General features: G+C 34.3%; 1 protein-coding gene across 1 annotated transcript in view; it reads right to left on the bottom strand.

The window, feature by feature from the left end:
• The window catches only part of LOC127163396 (sphingosine kinase 1), a 35,619-nt gene extending 24,268 nt beyond the window's left edge, over nt 1-11,351 (bottom strand). Inside the window, exon 1 of the mRNA XM_051106610.1 lies at nt 10,872-11,351. Within this exon, the coding sequence (XP_050962567.1) occupies nt 10,872-11,292 (421 nt within the window). The 5' untranslated portion in view covers nt 11,293-11,351. The remainder of the gene's footprint in view (nt 1-10,871) is intronic.
• Nucleotides 11,352-12,717: the final 1,366 nt, after the last annotated feature.

Genomic DNA, 12,717 nt, shown 5'->3' on the forward strand with positions numbered 1-12,717 from the left:
CTGTTTTGGTAAGCCTTTTTCTGCAAGCATATGAAAAAATGAGGGGCTCTGATTTCAGTCCCAATGTGATGTGGTAAGAAGATCTTATTATAATAATATAGCTGCAAGCAGTGATTACCGGGGTTCAAGCGCTTTAAGGCGTTTAAGCAAATATGGAAAAGCCATATTCAGGCTCAACTCTTGTCTGCTTAACCGAGACAAGTGGATTTTGTGAAGGGGCAGCGAAAGAGCTTTTTTGAACGAATTGGGTGAGTCAATGATTCTGTGAGCCATTCATAAAGACGGTCACTTGCTTTATTTATTGAATGAATTAGCCGTTTGAATGAATTGCTTGAATCAGTGACTCACTTATTAAGTGACTTGCCACCACCTACTGGTGGTTTGGTTTCATATTTTAAATTATTGCATTTTTCCAACATTTAAGATTTATTTTAAACAAAAGTAAAACATTAATCTTCTAACATTTATGCATTTGCAGTTTTATTGTGTAAATGCATATATGAAACCTCTTTTCTCCATTAAACAGTCTGAGTAAATGCATCTAAATGGCCCTTTCGATGCAGCTTCAGTGTTTCCTTTGCATTCCATACTGATTTTATTTGAATGGATTTTTTTTTACTCTGACAAGTTAATGTTGAGCCCTGCATATTGTTTAGCAAGTCTGTAACCACCTAAGCCAGTGGTTGAAAAAAAGGCATTTTTGGCAAATACAGGTAATTTGCCATAGCAATATTTTGTTTTAATGTTATATTTAACATTTATAAAATGTTAAATCCTTAAAACTTTGCATGCTTGTTTAAAATCACTTGTCACATGTGCTCACCAGGTTTTGTGAATGAGAAGTTCTATTGTATGATACAAACGTTGCGCACAAGAGCAAAAAAGAGTGTGACGTACAATTGTTTAGGCCCTTGATAAAGTGGTGGATTTAGTGGTGGATTTCTGTCAAATTTCTCTCAGACCTTTGGGGCCGTGAGTCAAACAGGCACACTGAGTTTCGTTCCAATCGGCCTCCGTTAACCTTGTCTAACAGGTGCTCAAACTTCGTCACCCAATGGCAGCCATGTTTCTTGAGATAAGCAAATGTCCTTATAGACACTTGTGCCACTTTGGACCAAGACCGTCCATACCTACTTCCATGTTGATAAGACCAATGGTTGCGAAGTTATAGCCACGTTTTTCCCTCTTATAGTGCCAAAAAGTGGCCAAGCTCCACAATTTTTGTCCTGTGACCTCAGATTGAGCTCTGACATAAGTGTTATGAGTTTGGCGACGATACCTCATTCCGTTCAGAAGTTATAGGCATTTTACTAAAAGTGCCCCTGCCTGTTTTGGTGTCTCTTTACAACGGTGAGTCGAAAGTTAAACTTTTTTTGATAATTACTTATATTCATTCCCCAGAGAATCTTTCTGCACTGGTTTGGTCCCAATCTGGTGAAAAACCTAGGACTAGTTCGCAAAAAAATACAAAATATCTTAAAATCTGAGGCGTGCTTTGTCCAGTGTGAGCCAAGGACACTTGAGTCTGCTACTGACGGTTTAGGAGTTATGAGCGAGTTCGTACTTTTGTTTGCTGTAGCGCCCCCGTCAGGCCAATTGGGGCAAGCCTTGGTCCTGTTGTAGGCGGTGTGAATACTACCATCCCTCCAAGTTTCAAGTCTGTACGACAGTTTTGTCTGCACCATCAGTTTTTATGTGGAGATTGTTGGACCAGTCTAACAATTACAATAGGGTTTCAGCTCTATGCGCTTGAACCCCTAATTATTGCCCCTTAATCTGCACGTTTTTCACAGATGGAACCATGACTGTGTTTTCACAAAGCAGTGTACCAGTACTAACGCCATGGCAAAAGTTCGAGCAAATCATGCTAACTGTTCTGTCATTGGCTGCACAGACGAGCACAGAACGCTATTTAGATTCCCAGCCTCAGAGGAGACAAGAAAACAGTAGATTTATTGATTTATTTACTTTATATTATGCTGCTGTTGCACAGATCTAATATAAACGTGATTTCTTTCCCAGCTGTTTACCTTCATAAACAAAACCAACTGTTTTTTTAACTCAAGTGTGTTTTTAACATAAACTTGTGTGTATTTGACAGTTTAAGTGCAATAAGACATGAAAGAGAACTTAGTTTAGTACTCACATGCTTTCTGCGTGTGCTCAGACAACCCTATATCAGAAGTTTAAACTAATATGGCTTTAAAACACATGATTTCAGATGCTTTTGACAGAATATCTGAGGTAGGAGCTGTAAAGGCACAGCCCTATTCTGAAAAGGGGGCGGGGAGCAGCAGCTCATTTGCATTTAAAGAGACATGCACAAAAACAGTGTGTTTCTGCTTACACTCAATTTAATAAATGATCTGTGAGGTATTTTCAGCTGAAACTTTACTGACTTGTTCTGGGGAAACCTGATCATGTAAAAAGACGCATAATAGGGGTGCTTTAAACAAAAACAATCAAAATAAACAACTTGAACAGGAAACATTTTCATTTTAAAAGACAAAAAGAAGAATTTGGGTGAACCAATTGTGAATCATTTACTGTCTTTGTGTAAATATATAATCATGTAATCTATAAAAAGTAACATCTGATTGTAAGCATTTTAATTTTTGTAATCTGATTATGTAATCCAGATAACATGTAATCAGCTGCGACAACCGTTATCAAAGTTTCCATAAAAATATGAAGCAGCACAACTTTTTTGAACACTGATAATAATCAGAAATGTTTCTTGAGCAGTGAATCAGCACATCAGAATGATTTCTGAAGGATCATGTGACACTGAAGCCTGGAGTAATGATGATAAAAATTCAGGTTTGATCACAGGAATAAAATACATTTTAACATATTTTAACATAGAAATAAATTCTTTTAAATTGTAAAAATATTTCAAATTTTTTCTGTTTATATTGTATTTTTAATCATAGAAATCCAGACTTGATGAGCAGAAGAGACTGCTTTCAAACTTTCAAGTGCTAGTGTAACTGTATCTATATGAATGCTGTTCAATCTTCTGTCACAATGTGAAAACTAAAGCAGCGCAGCAGCTCCATTCACTAGATGATTTTTAGCGTGTTTTAGCGTGTCCTTGTGAAATGAATGTCTTTGTGTGTCTGTGTGACCGCCGCGTGCCGACAATACCAGCTTTCAAAACATCAGTCAACTGCTTAAACGACTTTCTTTAAGAAACGAGCGCCAGAGTTGTAGATAAATGAAGCAAGAAAGCCATTCTTTGTAATTGTAAAGTCTCACTGACCTTGTTGCAAGAGATGGAGGCCACGTAAAATAACTCTCATTCATCAACTTCTGAAAGTCCTGAAAACTCATTCATCATGAAATACTGTATAAAGCAGGAGAGCCTGAAATCTGATGCCTGACTGACACTGATAATTAAAGCCTCTAAATCAGAGACATGAAAACCTCAGCTCTTAATCAAATGGTTATTTGAATAATAATTATGCAGGATATAATCAAGCAATTGTGGATTAACGCATGTGTCATCACTGTGATTATGTGTGTGTGTGTGTGTGTGTGTGTGTGAGAGTGTGAGAGTGTGTAATACATCATTAAGCTTTATCAAATAATGTGTTAGCAAAAAAATAAGAAGAAGAAAAAGAAATAAAAAACAAAATAAATAGTCTATATGGCTGATTTTACTTTAAAATAAAATAAAAATATTAATTAAAAATATAAAATAAAATATTTGTTAAATATAAATAAGTAAATAAATATTTTAATTTAACATAAATTTTAATTTCATTATTTAAATCAAATAATTTTAAATATGAATACATTTAAACAATGTATATAAAATAATATAAATTTAAATATAAATACATATATTAAAAATGTAAATAAAATAACATCATTTATATATAAATAAATATAATACAACAAATATGTAAATAAAAATATTTTACATTTAAAATCTAACTAAATTAAATATATTAAACATTTTAAATAAAAAATACATTTTCTAAATTTAAATAAATACATTGAACATTTTAAATCATTTTAAAAATAGATAAACAAAAATAATTTTAAATATAAAATAAACGCATTAAAAAAATTAATAAATAATACAAAATAAAGTAAATATATTAGGAATATAAAGTAAATAAAATGCAAAATTCAATGAAATCATTTGAAAATCAGACTTAAAAAATCCAAAATATATAATAAATATTATACTGTATATTGCGACTGGCAATAATATATTTTCATCTACAAAAAGCTACAAAACTCTTTTATAAAGACAATAATGCCCCGAAGCCTTCTGTCAGAGTGCTTCTACCACATTTAAGAGGGTTGTAAATACTCTGCTCAATATGCCACATGAATATGAAAACATTAGATTTAGAGCAGCAGATTGGTGACGCTCAGCTCACGTACAGTAAAATGACAGGTTTTGTGTGTTTTGGCCGAGGGGCTCGTGGGAATGTGATCGGATGCGGCCTGACAGCATCATGACACTCAGAGGAAAGGTCAAGAGGTCAAAGGGCAGCGCAGATGAAACACTAGAGGCCCTTAAGGCTTTCAGAGAAGCAGATACGGATACACACACTCGACATGAACGAGTCCCTGTGGGAATAACATAGAGAGCAGACTGTGGATTCAGAGCTCAGCATCAGGAGACAAGCCGTCTCTCTCTCTCTCTCTCTACAGTAACTGCATCTTCAGCAAACACTCAGTGAGTTCAGCTAATGAAAACTCTCCTGAGTTCTGCATTAATGTAAATTATTAGCAACTGAGAGCTCAAGAGCTGCTGCTGAAATCACTGAATGTGAAAAGCCTATGGAAGTGATGTTTAATGTTCAGATGAACTGTAGAACTGCTGTTGTTTCACAAGAGAGACTCGTTTTCTGTTTCACTTAACAGCTTACTGTGACTAAAAACTACCCACTTAGAAAGGAAAAGACTAAGTGACTGTTTTAGTGCAGGTAAATCTAAAATGCCAGCAACAGAAAACAAATTATACATTATTTTATATTTTATATATTAGTTATTTGTTGTGCTTATTGTCTTTATAAAGCAATCTTAATTAAGTCCTAAAAAATCCTAAATGATCACAAATCATACTATATCATTTATTTAAATTTATTTACTTTTTATTTTTTAATCAAATTTTTATAATAAATATATACATTTTTATGTTATAACATTATATTACATTATATTATATTAATTATTTGCTTTAATATACTTTTAATATACTTTATACTGTTTTAACAGTTTATTTTACGTTTATTTATTTTTATTTTTGTATTCATTTTAATTTATTTTTTAAAAAATATATAGAGAGAGAGAGAAGAGGAGAGATAAATATTTATATTCATTTTTTTAAATATTTATATTTATTTGAGATATTTTTATATTTATTTTTTTAAATGTATTTATTTTATTTTTAAATGTGTTTGTGTTTAGTTTTACACACACTCACACACACACACACCTATATATATATATATATATATATAAATAAATAAATAAATAAATGTTTAATTTATGTGTTATGTATTTTTCATTTTGTATTTTATAAATGTATTTCTTTATTCTATATATTTTATATTTATTTCTTAAATGTATGCATTTTATTTTTTCAATTTTAATATATATATTTAATTTTTTTTTAATATGTAGAGAGAGAGAGAGAGAGAGAGAGCGCTATTATTTTGGGTTATTATATATTTATTTTACTTATTTTATATATTTTTACATTTATTTTTCAAATGTATTTATTTTATGTTTAAATAATTTTATTTACATTTTTTAAAATGTATTTATGTTTAGTTTTAAATTTATACACACACATATACATATACATATACATATATATATGTATATATGTATACATATATATATATATATATATATATATATATATACACTACCGTTCAAAAGTTTGGGGTCAGTAAGACTTGTAATAGTCTTTAAAGAAGTCTCTTATGCTCATCAAGGCTGCATTTATTTGATTAAAAATATAGAAAAAAAAACAGTATTATTGCTATATATTATTGATATTATTTTTACAGTATAAAATAATGTTTTTTATTTTAACATACTTTAAAATAGAATTTATTCCTGTGATGAAAAGCTGAATTTTTATCAGCTGTTACTCCAGTCTTAAGTGTCACATGATCCTTCAGAAATCATTCTAATATGCAGATTTATTATTAGAATGATCAGTGTTGGATAATATCAACAGTTGTGCTGCCAAATATTTTTTGGAACCTGTAATTTTTTCAGGATTCTTTCATGAATAACAAGTTTAAAAAGTACAGTGTTTATTCAAAATATAAATATTTTATAACAATGTAAATTATTGTAAATTAACTTTTAATTATTAACTTAATACATCCTTGGTGAATAAAAGTATTAATTTCTTTAAAAAAAAAAAGGAAAAAAAATAAAAATGTACTGACCCCAAACTTGTAAATTTATCCTCAAAAACATTCACAGCATTGACCTACACACACACACACACACACACATATATGCATATATATATATATATATATATATATTTCAGACTTGTAAATTTATCCTCAAAAACATTCACAGCATTGACCTGGTTCCTTGTAATCACAATTTGCTCGCTCTTACTCTTGGAAAGCTGCATAAAATTATTCATTCGGATCAGAGATTGTCAGATTGTACTTCCAGTTTAGTGTGCAGTACGGATTCGCTAACAGACTGTGAGCAGAGAATGGAAAATGGGTAACAAAAAACTAAATGTTGACTGTTTTTGGTGAAACAAAAACATTAAATTGAGCCTAAAGTGATTAAATAATGTACAATATGCCCTCTTTAAAATTCTCCACAATAATACAGCAACACAAACCCTCGCTCTATAACAACAGACCCAGATACTGTTTACACCGCCGTCATCTATTGGTTTTAACATCGAGAGTGACCTGGAGCTTCCTGCCTCTCAGAGAGAAGAATGAATCACGTTTTACGGTTACTTTCTGGACATCTTTACATGTGACAGTTCTGTGCCGCATGCCATACAGGAAAGGCTCATTTAAAATACATGTATTCTGTTAAATAGTGTATTATCGTCTGCTGCGGATCACACATGCTGAAACAAGTTCATCAATTAAACATATGAATGCAGTATGACTGAGTCTGTGAGTAGTAGATGCCAAGCCGTGCCCGCAGCAGTTTAACAATAAACCTTAACAATATATGACTGCTACAAAACTCAGCAGTGTCCGTTACCGGAAGCTCCAGTGGATGCTATTACATATACTGTATGTACTTGGGGTCGCTCACCAAGGCTGCGATTAATTGATAAAAATACAGTAAAATCAGTAAAATTGTGAAATATTTTTACGATTTAATATACTTGAGTGAGTATTTGAGTCAATGTTTTTTAAAATGTAATTTATTCCTGTGATCAAAGCTGAATTTTCAGCATCATTACTCCAGTCTTTAGTGTCACATGATCCTTCAGAAATCATTCTAATATGCTGATTTACTGCTCAACAAACATTTCTGATTATTATCAATGATGAAAACAGTTGTTCTGCTTCATCTTTTTGTGGAAACCGAGATACTTTTTATTTTTCAGGATTCTTTGATGAATGGAAAGTTCAAAAGAACAGCATTTATTTAAAATAGAAATCGTTTGTAACAGTCTTTACTGATGCAGTTGAACTTGTTTACATATTACCTTACTTATTCAAGAGCTATTTAATATCTAGAAAGCCCAGACAATGATATCATTGTCTGTTTTTATGCTTTAATTTTGTATACATACCTCAGCCATCATAAATATGCACTTACGTACATGAATATGCATAGTTATGATTCTTCCATGTCAATGCAGGGATGTTTTGGCGTAAGGAGTTACTATATTTGATTTGGCTCATTCTTTTCATTCTTAAGTGCACTGAGGACAAACAGACCAAATAATTCACCCCAAAATTAAAAATTGCTCACCAAAGGATCCTCTGCAGTGAATGGGTGCCGTCAGAATGAGAGTCCGAACAGCTGATACAAACATCACAATAATCCACAAGTAATCCACACCACTCCAGACCATCAGTTAATGTCTTGTGAAAAGAAAAGGTGTGTGTTTACAAGAAACAAATCCATCATTAGGACGTTTTTAACTTCAAAAACACTGCTTCTGGCTGAAGCAAGTCTATATTACTGCTTTCACCAGTGTAAAAGTCATCTCGTCCTGAATCAGGAGAGAAATCTGCACAGATCAAGCACTGTTTACAAGCCAAAACAGCCCTAAACAAATATGTTGGTTGATTTTGATGTGAAAGACAACAGGAGATGGATTTACTATGGATTATGGACTCACATTTTAGCTGGAAGCAATGGTTTGAAGTTAAAAACATCTTAATGATGGATTTGTTTCTTACAAAAACACAGCTTTTCTCTTCACAAGACGTTAATTTTTGGTCTGGAGCGGTGTGGATTACTTGTGGATTATTGTGATGTTTTTATCAGCTGTTTGGACTCTCATCCTGACGGCACCCATTCACCCATCCAAATTTGATGGAGAAACAAACTCATCTGCATCTTGGATGGCCTGAGGGTGAATACATTTTCAGGAATTTTTCATTTTTGGCGAGAGGTATGTTCGTCCTCCCGGTACCTCAGTGTTCCAAATTCCAAGTTGCCATGGTAACTTAGAATCATTATTAAAACAACCTCATCTTTCAGAACTTCCTCATTCCAATTCTGTGTCTCGTCCTGATCAAATATCTGCTGGAAGGAGCAGCCTGTCCCCGACTGACTCTCCAGTGTGTATTTCAGCTTTTTATAGCAGAAACAGAGAAACTGTCACCAACGGCATCCGACAAAACTAGCAGGAAGACTCTGTCCCATTTTTATGTGTTCAAAGATTTAAACAGCTGAATTGTTTATGCATGACATAATTACAGTGTCTATTGCCTAAATGATGCCAGAGCAGTTTTGTCTTGTTGCATAAAACAACTAGATAGAAGAAAATATAACAGTGATTCTCGACTTTGCAAACACCATTAAAACAAAGTTTAACCATATGTAAAGGCTATGTATATTCGATACACAAATTTCTAAGGCCTTTAAAACATGATCATAATGTTGTTAAACCTGTTGTACACAATCTACTACATTCCTTTTGTTGACTGATAGATAGTTCAGACCTAATTTTCAAGTAAAATATCTTTTAGTATAACCTTCAGCTTGTGTCTTTTTGCTGATTTACTTTACTGAATCTTTACTGATTTTTATACAGTAAATGTAAGAACAACTTTGATATTGTTAGTAATATTTCAAGATGAACACAGCTTTCATATGGCATCAAAACCTAAAAAAGGTAAAATTTCACCATGCGTTGGGTTTTCCTAGATCGCATATAAATATCAGCATAGTTTGGGCCTCTGAATAAAACTGAGGTGTTTTCTCCTTCATATTTTCACTGTGTCAGACTATATAATCCATAATAGGCTGACACATATGCAAATATATGACACACATGCAAATATATATTTTTTGGTCGGGTTCAATAAACTGTCCCATTTAAAAAATAGATTTTTTGGACTATTATTTATGTCAGGCTTTACAGGGTTAAACCTCCCAGTGGTGGACATGGGGGTGGACAGATGGAGATGGACGTGTCCCATATGTCTACGGGTGACACCTCATGTCCTCTCAGCATCTCTTCACATCTGAACATCATCTCACACACTGTAATACATGTCTGTCATGAGGAAACACAACTAATCTCACAAAAAGATCATATCCATCTCTATCAGATGTTGAAATCACATACATTTCAGGTTAAAACCCAACCAATTGTGATCTACTACATGAATTACAGAAACAACTGTCATCCAGCAGGTCAGACTAGTTCAGTATGTGACCTAGCTGTCATATTTTCCTCCTGGCAAACCGTCACACCTCATCATCACTCATTCAACAGGCGAAACTACGTGTGAACATAAGGAACAGGCATATCATGCTAAAACAGTGAAAACATTTACCACAGTACTGAATGATTACCATGTTTACACGCTATTTGCATGGTATATGGACACTGATCACTGTATTTTAATTGTACTTTTTATTAGTCACTGGCTAAAGTGAGTTCTACAGAGAACATTCTCAGAACTGTCTGAGCAAACATTCTTTTAGTAACATTAACAGAATATTTGTTCAAAGTTTTCTGTTCTTAAAGGAGTCATGACATGAGAAATCTAACTGCCTTGATCTATAGCATATAAGAGTTATTTTAAAACATCCATTTCATAGCTTAAAATCTCCTCTTCGTTCTAAAAAATTGATTTTTAAGCTCCAAAAACGGCTCGGTTGGATATGTGGGGGCTGATATAATGAATGATTATAAGTAAACCTCAAGGAATATATTAAAATAATAATATTTTTTTTCAAAAAAATCCATGTCATGATCCTTTTAAAATGTTGTCAAAACATTAAAAGGTTAAAAAAACTAAAAACGTTATTTATACATATGGAAGATTTTTCCTGAAACGTTTTATTAGAACGTTCGTGTAATATTTTTAAAAATGTTATTACTTGTGTCAGAACGTTCAGAGAACATAATGTTTGCAAAATGATGAAATAGAATGTTTCCTTAACGTTCCTAAACATTTCAAAATGTTCAGAGAACGTTCAGAACGGCATTTTTAGAACTTGACGTTAGCAAAACATTCTTAGAACATATTTTGTTGGCTGGATATAGCTTATATGTTTACAAAAAGTACTGTGGTAGTACCATGGTACAGTGATGGTAATACAAAATACAAATACTGAATGACTAACATATTCACCATGGTATTTACAAGAAACTTGAATGCCTCTTTATTGAGTAAACAAGAGTTTAAACTCTGTATTAAGTTTCTTACCGTGCGTGTGTTCCGGGCGGCGTGCGGTGTTGTGTCTGATGGCGCGCGCCCACCGTTCCGCCTCGCGCAGGTTCGCGTCCTCATCGTTTTCATCCGTATTGAGCGCGAGCCGAAAGCGCCGCTCGTCTCTCTGGCGAACCGGACCCGAAGCCATCCACCGGCGCCGGTTCGGGTAGAAATACACGCACAGATACGCGTCCTGGTCCTCGCGCTCGCCCCGGTGCGCGCGGCTCCCCAGGCAGTCGCGCAGGTCCAGGTGCTCCGAAGATGAAAGGGAGTTGATCCTCTGGACCGTGAGGCAGCTGTCCGAAAGAGTCAGCGCGTATGTGAGGCGCCCGGTGTCTGCGTCCGTAAACAGCCCATGCATGCGCGCACCCGCGGCGGGGCCGTTCCGCTGATGCGCCGCGTCCGATTCATCCATCCCGCGACGGGACGGTGCTGCAGTGAGTGTGCGTGCTGCCGCGGGACGCTGTTTAAACACATGTGCGCCAGTGTGTGTGTGTGTGTGTGAGAGAGAGAGAGAGTTCACATCTCTCCCTAGTGACAGAAAAGAGGCATGACATTAAAGTAACAGAGGCAAAGGGCGTGACCGTGACACTCTCAAGATCGGACACTCCTGAGATGTGATTTTCGTCACTAACAAACGCTGTGATGATGACTGTGATCTCTGAAGTAGGCTTCAAAGAGTACCATGACCATGTGTGAATGAGTAAAACACTTTTATGGTACATATACCAAAAAAGAAAAACAAACAAACAAAAATCATATAGGCTAGTAGTACCATGGTCCAAATCAAGGTTAAAATTAACGAATAAATAAATAAATAAATAAATATGATTAAAGCTAACTAAAATCTAAACTAAAAAAAAAACTAATTTGCAATATTAATACTACTAACAACAACTGGTACATATCCAATCAAAAAACATCACAGTATTACCATATTAGACTACATATAAAAATAAACAAAACAGCTCGTTTTGCTGGTTGATATTGCAAATTGGTATTTTAATGTATCATCTTAATTATGAACACACTGGTTTGTAGTGCAAACAGTTTTACCGTTATCGCCACGTTGTTATTCTTCTCGTTATTAGCGGCTAATAAACCGGAAGTCTCGCCCATAGGCTTATTTCCACGTTAAAAAAGGTGGATATTATGCTCAGAAAAATACAGTACAAATACAAAAATATCCTTAAAAATTTTATATTTTCCAGAAATGTTTGATTATTTCCCTATACTTTGGTGCTTACACGTGTTTCCATGACGTACGCAGAGCTCTGTTTAGTTTATACACAAGGTGGCAAGAGCAACACTGATCTGGGCTGGTTTTTCACTGTGGGAAAGAAATAGACGAGATAGAACCATAGATGTTGGAAACGAATCTTTTCGAAGCTTCGAATCAATTGAACCAATTGCTTCGCAAAATGATTCACTGTTTCGAAGTGCTCAAAACACCACACGCTGGTGACGCCTGCTGGTCAAAAGTGTAGATGCAACAAAAACATTTTGTAAATAATTTTTTATTGATTTGTAGGGCTTGTTTAGTTGGTTTTGGAGGGTTTGTCTAAACAGGCCAGTAAGAGACTAACTACTGCTCATCCTTTTAATTACACAAATGTGTCGTAGAAAATATCTGCAAACTGATCATACTGATTCGAGATTAGCTTAAAGCCATAGACGCTGGTTCAGTGGTTTGCCACTGGAGGGCGCTCCCAATGACCTCATGTGATTCACTGAGATCGCACCCTAACAGCAAACTATTGAAATCTCCAAACGATTGGAAAGAGTTATGATGGAACGAAGCTTCTTTTACCTCGTTTCAAAAGCGGTCATCACTAGTGAG

Source organism: Labeo rohita, chromosome 3 (genome assembly GCF_022985175.1).
Source record: "Labeo rohita strain BAU-BD-2019 chromosome 3, IGBB_LRoh.1.0, whole genome shotgun sequence".
NCBI classification, from domain to species: Eukaryota; Metazoa; Chordata; class Actinopteri; order Cypriniformes; family Cyprinidae; genus Labeo; species Labeo rohita.